This window comes from Eimeria maxima, genomic scaffold, assembly GCF_000499605.1.
Source record: "Eimeria maxima Weybridge genomic scaffold, Emw_scaff84, whole genome shotgun sequence".
Lineage (NCBI taxonomy): Eukaryota > Apicomplexa > Conoidasida > Eucoccidiorida > Eimeriidae > Eimeria > Eimeria maxima.
The window spans coordinates 3157-10995 of NW_013566807.1; the positions used below are offsets into that span (position 1 = coordinate 3157).

The window sequence follows — 7839 nt, forward strand, 5'->3', positions numbered from 1 at the left end:
GAGGTGAAGTTGGACTTTTTTTTTTATGCTGAATAAAGCTTCCTTCTATCGTAGAAAATATATCACGAATTTAACTCGCATGAATATTTTTGGACTGCCGATTTAGTTAACGGATGATAGGCAGGTGCCAAGCTACGCCCGTCTGCGCACTCAATATAAGGCCTCCGTATACATAGCACAGGTCTTCATTCCTGATCAACCTGGGCGTATTCACGATATCGATTTCGCTGTAGATGGTTATAGGAAATTTTGCAAATATTCCTCTCAGTGACTTTGCTCATATTTTTGTTGGCAGCGAGACCTCGGATTCCGGAATGCTGTCTTTTGTTCTTCTCGGCACGGTGTTGCCGAGGGAACAACAGCTTAACGAGGCACTGGAGCTTTCGCTCCCAGCTAAGGAGCACGAAGTAGTCAGAGAAAGTGTAGACGCGCCTTCTTCACACAAAATCCAGCATAACAGGAGTTCCCTGAGTTATTCAGACCAGTGCAATGGTCTTTTTGTCTCGATGGCACCGAGGCGGTCGGCACGCGTAACCTTGACTACCGCTGTCTACGTTGTCACTATTCTAATATTGGTGTCGATTTGCAGGGCAGTCCACAACCGAGAACAGGTGCCAGGATTGATGCGTCGCAGGTTGTCTGAGGGTGGCGAGGGTATGGATGAAGACCAACTTTCCATCGTAGAAGAATGCTTGCAGTTAGAGGCAGACTTGGGGCTTCTTTACCAAAGGGCAACTTCCAGCCCCGACAAGAGCGACTCGTCAAGCCGGATAGCGGAGCTAGTTTCAATGCTGTCAGATGCTGCCCAAGCGCATGAATCAATGCAGGGGCGTTCTGTGGCGTTCGGTGGCATATCCACTGGTGAAGTTGTCCCCGATGAAAGGCAGTCAAACATAAACAACAATTTGCTTAAATGGCAGCATGCTTCTTCATCTGGAAGTGATGTGCTGAGATATATGCAAAGTGGTTACTCGTCATTGCCCGTTGAACCGCGTTTCAGCAGTGTTTCTCCAGCTTTGGATGTGGCCAGTTGGATACAAACCGTCCCGTGCACAAGCATTCAGGCTGAAAGACAGGAGGCTGATCGGGCATTTTCGGTTGATTGTGGTGCGTCAAACGCTGGAAAAGCGTCAACAACGTCTGTTTTGACTCCTCCATCCGCAGAAGTTATGACCCATCCATATGTCCGACTGCCAGTGTTGGAGGCTGGTGTTGTACCTAGGGACATCGACACATCTAGATTGTTCTCTTCGCATGGGCTGGAGAAGCCCCGCTTTTGTCATGCGCTGGAGAGGCCGCTCTTTTCGCATGCGTTGGACAAGCCCCTCGCTGCGGAATTACACAAGATGCGAAAGTTGTTTGTCAAGAAAACCCTCAACCAGGAAGATGCAGATAACCTCATTGCTTCAGTAGAAACGTTGACAAGCATTATGTGGGCTCGAGCGCAGAGAAGGCACAGGGATTTCAGGCCATTTGCTATTGCTGGACTCTACGCGATCAATTTCTTGGCATTCGACTCTCTTGTGTGCGCAATGCAGCTTTTGGGGGACAGTTTAAAGGTACATCTGTGGTGGAACAACTTTGTTGATGCCTTCGATTTCCGTTTACATCTAAAGATGCTACAGGACTCAGGAGCTGGACCTGGAGGATTTTGTAGGAGGCTAGCAAAGCGCCTGGCTCCTGTGCTTCTCGTCTACAAAGCGGGAAATCGTGCGGATCTTGCGGAAGTCCTTGCGCTGAAAAGGCTTGTGTTTTGTTCCCAAGATAGGCCCAAGTATTTTAAATCGCCTGAGTGGACTCCGTGGCAAAGGGATGGAGGATGCTAGTTAGCCATGGAGACATTTGTTTCGTTTGATAAATCCGCATCCGAAGCCCTAATATGCGGAACGCCCCAAAGAGCCTTTCCCCCAAGTTTCAGGTGGAAATTTGTCCTTGCCCCCCTGATGCTGTTCACCATGCTTGCTGTGCTAAACAAGGAATAGTCAGTGACACACCTCCGAAACGGGGATTTTGTCCGAAAATAGCCTCTACCAACGCAACCAAGAGTTGGTATGTTGCACCGATTAGGCGCAGCCCGTTGATATTTAACGAGGCTTGCTCCTCTTCGGCACTACACAGTTCGCACCAGTCTGCACGTTATTCTGCTGCTCCGTGTGCAGGTCTTGTTATGCAGTGTTGCGGTGTTGTAGGGAAATTGTGATGGTAGGCCATGCCAGGGAAATGTGCACTAGGCCCAAAAGATACGATATGTCGCTTGTGTTGTTTGCGACGATCTGCCCACTTCTGCGGTAAATATTATTTTTAGCATCGAACACCTCTATTCAGATCTACCCCTAAATATTATGACGCATTTACTTTCACAGGACGAATTAACGCAGTTGCTAATTTTCTGTTGTAACCCCAGTCGCACCCTAATCGAGACTTTACGGCGAGATTGGCAAGCAGGCCAAACATTATTGCTGATGCTGCAGAAGTTCAACTATAACGAATAATGATGAAGTACGAACATGGATATGCAGGCATCTGAATGTGGAGACGCCTGATACGAAGTAGAGGCTGATAGACTAAATTTTGCGTACTCCTTGCAGCACACCTAGCAGGGGTATTACCATCATAGACTACATGTGTGACGTGCCTGCGCATCTACGGGGCTACAGACTAACGTGGATCACTTACACAAATTTGCGGCTACCGTGTACGTCATAGAAGTTCCTTCACGGCATCCGTGTTTAAGGCATGCAAAGCAGGAGCAGCATAGGCTTCTAAATGGCAGCTGCCCATATCCACTCAGCCGGTACCCATTTCTGCTTTAAGATGTCCCCGCTCGTTCTTAAGATTGTTTGTATACGCCTTGTCGCACCTGCGAGTCTGATTCTTGCGGAGTCCACTCCTTATCCTATGCTACCAATTGGTTGCATGTATGCCACAAAGGTTTGACGTACCCTTTGCCTTCTCCACGAATCCTGCACGGATTAGACACAGGTGGATCGATTTTTTTGTGCTCCAAATAAGATCCATGTGATATCTCTAGGATTTATATACACTCACGAGCACGCGAAGAGAAAACAAATGTATATTGACGACCATAAGCAACGTAAAGCAACGTAGGTTGTTGTCAGGCTCGCACAGCCGGCGTGATGGTTCGTCACCGCTGCTACTCAGTCTTAGTATGCTGGTGAATCTAGTATTGCTCATCTACCTCTTCGCTGAGCAAGCTGCAACTTCCTGTGAAGCCGAGTTGCTCGTTCATTTCTTCTGTTACTGCACTCACTGCTGCTGTGCGCCAACCTCCTGATATACAATTCACCAAAATAATACATACACAGAATCCCTACCCAATGGGCCCACGCATGTCTGAAACAAATACTTTCCCCCATTCTATCACATGATAACGAAGGGATATTTGTGAAAATCCTAAGTTCCTTCAGATCGTTTTCCCCTGGTTGACATCTGCGTCAGTCGACGCACTTTCCTCTGCCTCGCACGTCCGGACTTGACGCTCCCTCACACCTTGAGGGCGTCGATGTGTGGAGCTTTTAAATGGTTTACTTCAACCTAAGCCCAGTTCAGCCATTGGCGGCCTTGCAAATAATGAGCAATTGCTTGCGGTGTGAGCGAGTGCGTAGAAACAGGTATTGGGTGTGCATGGCTACTGGCTAATTTTGCGGAGGTTTTGCAACAGCATTTGCTTCACCTGTTGACACGACACATTTCTCTGCTGCTGCCAGCATACCGAATGACCGTTTCTGCTCACTCGCTGACACTGTGTTCAATTGATTGGTCATTGATTGCATGGCCATTGTACCATCCGAGGCTTGGAACGAAGAAGAAGCCGGCTACTTCGTGAAGCTTTAATTTGTTCCCTTGTTCGCCTCTCACAAAATTCCCTTTCTACAACTGAGAAGTCTCATTATACCCTTACACAGCGACCAATCTGCCAAGTAGTAGAAGCGCGAGTAACAGAGCATGACTGTCACACTCTGGTGATTGGCACCGTCACCTCTACTCGTGTTCCACCCTTCTTAATCTTCCATTACCTTGCATACCATTGTAATTGGCATTGTCATAGTTAATGGACAAAATAATAGCATTAAGCGATCTCATTAGTGCGTGCCCACTGCGGACGTGCTGACCATCTTTCCTGTGGGCCTTGCCACAAGGCATGGATGCAGCTGACTGTCTCGATTAAGATGCACTAGGCCTACTAATACATGTTTTGTCTTCCCGTCACTTTATATCGGTAATAAGTATAATCACTCCTCTGAACTTGTCTCAAATTGGGGCGAAAGGCCCTTCCAGCAAACTTGGAATGCTGCCTCCCGTCTCGCATAGCAAACAGCACGCTCGAGATCAGCGGACTAGCCCGGCTCCCACACTTTGGTATTCAAATAAACAAAATAAAGAAACGTGGGTACCTCAAATAATATCAACACCATATCCTTCTCGCGACGCTTGGCCCCCGTCACGGCCACAGAACCGGCCTTTCCGTCTGTCGGTGACAGCAGTTATTTCCGTTACAACCTTTCTCATTATTTTTTCTGTATGTAGTGCATGGCACAGTAAGAAACACTTGTTAGGCATTACACGTCGCATGCTTTCTGAACACGACGAATATGAGCGGTCAATTATAGAAGGTTGCTTAGAGTTGGAAGCAGAACTGGGGTTTCTGCATCAAAGGGAAATACAGCAGCCGGATGCCGACAAGACAACTCAGATACAAAGGCTGGTTGAGGCGTTGCGCACAGCTGCCTCCGAACATGAAGCGATGCAAAGGATCCCGCCGCCATGGGATTGGGATCCCTCCTCGCATGCCTTCCCTGGTCAAACCCCAAAGCGCAAAGAGCACACTATGCATGGGTTTCAAAGTGCTGTTCGTCTTGAAGACGATGGAAGGAGAGCAACCGTTCAACCTTCGTCATCGTTTCCCGGTCATGTTCTATTGGATTCAATCCATGCATTGGATCCGGAAGCGTGGTTAGATGGAGTTCCACAGATAATCAACGATCCTGAGGAGCAAGGGGAAGTTCAGTTGGTGCCTTCCACTGCCGATGAGCCAGAAGATGGAGAGTCATCAGCTTCAATTGCAGCGATGCGGCCTACAGTTGAAGCCGGAGGCGCGCAGGATGAGACATTGGCGATTCGCACTCACCCGTATGTGCGGTTTCCAGTGCTGGCGAATGATGTGTCTATAAGGCATATCGACATAGAAGCAATTTTCGAGGCACACCGAAGGGAACTACGGCCTTACGTTTTCCTGCGCAATCTGAGGAGGCTATTTGCACTAAGAGTACTCGACCAGGCCGGCGTTGACTTGCTCGTGAGCTCCACAGAAGGGTTAATAGGGGCAGTGTGGTACCTGGCGCAGAAGAGGCATCCCAAAAGACAACCTGTGTATGCCGCCGAAGTCTTTGGGAACTACCTTTTGGCCTTCGATGCTCTTATGTGTGTCATTGAACTTTTGGGAGACTATATGGAGCTTCCCTTGTGGTGGGAAGAATTCGTAGCAGCTTTTAACCATGATCCTTCTTCTCTCTTGCCACCTGTAGGCATGCGAGCTGGAGGGCTTTACAGAAGGTTGATAGCTCGCATAGTTAATGCACTCAATGTATACAAAACAGGAAGACGCCCAGCATTGAGTGAAGTAATTGCGCTTAAAAAGATGTTGTTTTGTCCTCCAAGTGCTCCTGGTGACTTCAAGGACCATAAATGGGATCCTTGGCGTGAGGATGCAGAATGCCCGTAGAAGTGAGGGCGCCTGTTCCCTCGGTGCGCTCAAATAAGAGAAGACGAGATTTGTGGGACGCCAATTACGGACCAGTTCTTCTCTGAAGGAAGCACATGGGATTGAGCAGCCACTCTTTTACCATCACCATTAGATGCGTCACTATGATGGCAGCTTCATTCGAAGCAACCATTAGAGTGCCTTAAGTCAGGTTCCGCCTTTTTATCGAATAACCGTGTTGCAGTCTGCCGTTTATAGGGTTCTACACACACTGGAATTTCCTGGCGAAGCATAATTTTGTTGGCCGTCTGCGGTGTTTTGTGCAGTGCTTCGTCCGTAAATTCGTGTTGGGCTAGGCAGACTGTGACGAAGCTGTCGATTGCGACAGTGAGCTTAGGTGTTGTCTACAGTGGCGAGCATCCGAAGTCCTTGTCGTCAAAGAGGCATTTCTGCAATGGAGCGTTTTGGCTCACCAAGCAGCACTTGAGACGGCTGTGGATGTGTCGGCTTCCCAGAAACTACCTTGTACGTTTTAAGGATTTGGCTTTATTCACTATGTAGGCTTTTGCGAGTCAGCAGCACACCACACTGAATCTTCCCCATATTGATGTCAGTTGACAGGCCCCGTAGGTAGTGGAGAAGTGTTTCGTAGCACTGCATGACCAATTGGGTGCACCATCCGGCAGCAATGCGAGCTTTCACTTGTCTGGCGCACAGCCATTTTTGATGCACTCCTTTACTATCTTTTTGGAACACCCCTGACACTTGACTGCGCCCACGAAGTGAGCAGCAAGAAAATGTATTATTTCAGCTCTGCGTTCGTCCAAGGGGCAATACATAGTTCCATACATCGATCCAAAAGTGGTATTGCCATCAACTGCCGCGTTCTTCTCCGGTGCAGATAGAACCTACATGTGGCGACAGCCCTCGAAGTTATCTAGGGACCGCCGCAAGCTGCAATGTAGCAGAAGTATGTACGAGGGAATATTTTAGACCAGCTCACCCCTTGCCCTGTTCTCCCCCACAGGAAATCTCGGCATCCTGAAAGAAGGGTTCCAAGCGCCTCGACCTGCTGGAGGGGAAGCGGCCCGCTAGGTGCCTTTTTGCTAGTAACGCCACAGCACACGACAGCCAGCCGCACGTGCCCACATGCAGGCACAACCAAGCATTCTTGCACTACCAGCACCACTGGCACTGTAAAATATTGATAAGGACTGCTGCTTTCGTGAAGGCTGCCTATAAGGCCGATTAAGGGCAACTTCGCACAGGCTTGCCAGTGTTGGTCAGTGTGTTGTAACCGTGCAATCTATTTACACCATAGTAGCTCGTGGCGATTCTTTGACAGGATCGAGAAGGCTCTCGCTACAGTGATTAAAACAGCAACCAATTGCTGAATAATGATTTGTTCCTCGGTAGGAAGTAGGCACGCAAGTAGAACTGCATATGCCATCTTTGGACAACCGAGCGTGCTCCACATCCCACACTACTGTACACGCCACAGCCACCACTGGCACTGCACCACTCTTAATTTGCTATTGTTTATGTCATTGTTCTACTTGACATTTTACCTATTGACATGCCAAGCGATGGCACAAAGAAGGCCTACACTCCATGGCCCCCTTGCACCGTGTGCGGGCTGGAGCAGGAAGGGGCACGGGCAGGAACCTTTCCAGAACACTGGTTGCTAGGTTGTACTTGCTGCATACCTATTTTTAGAATACACCATCATTCCTATCCTGTTGGATTATTTGCTATGAATTGCGGAAACTGCAAGATATGGAAAATTTTCCTCTGCCTAATCTGCATCCTGGAGGGACAATTTCCTCAACACTGGAATGCTGCGCTCCATCTTACATGACAACGAGCACCCTCAAGACCAGCAGAATGGATCGACTCCAAAGTATTCCTCTCCGCATGCGTATAATAAACAAGTTGAGAAGCTTGTAATAACCTCAACACCATGTACTCCTCATGATTTTTGCTCCCGCCCACGACAACAGAATCGACCACCTGTGCTCTGGGTGGTCGCCATTGTATCCGTTGCAACCCTGCTAATTATGGTCTCCCTATGTAAAGCATGGCATCACAAAAAACACTTGTCAGGCATTACACGTCGC

General features: G+C 48.6%; 2 protein-coding genes across 2 annotated transcripts; both read left to right on the forward strand.

Annotated features, from left to right (window-relative positions):
- Positions 1-233: 233 nt before the first annotated feature.
- Positions 234-1826, forward strand: EMWEY_00011820 (hypothetical protein, conserved; the record flags this gene model as incomplete). Its single annotated transcript, XM_013482911.1, has 1 exon — positions 234-1826. One exon carries the CDS (start codon positions 234-236, stop codon positions 1824-1826), a length of 1593 nt encoding a protein of 530 aa, XP_013338365.1.
- A 2765-nt stretch (positions 1827-4591) lies between these two features.
- Positions 4592-5743, forward strand: EMWEY_00011830 (hypothetical protein; the record flags this gene model as incomplete). The annotated part of the gene is made up of 1 exon (XM_013482912.1): positions 4592-5743. One exon carries the CDS (start codon positions 4592-4594, stop codon positions 5741-5743), a length of 1152 nt encoding a protein of 383 aa, XP_013338366.1.
- Between the last annotated feature and the right edge of the window lie 2096 nt (positions 5744-7839).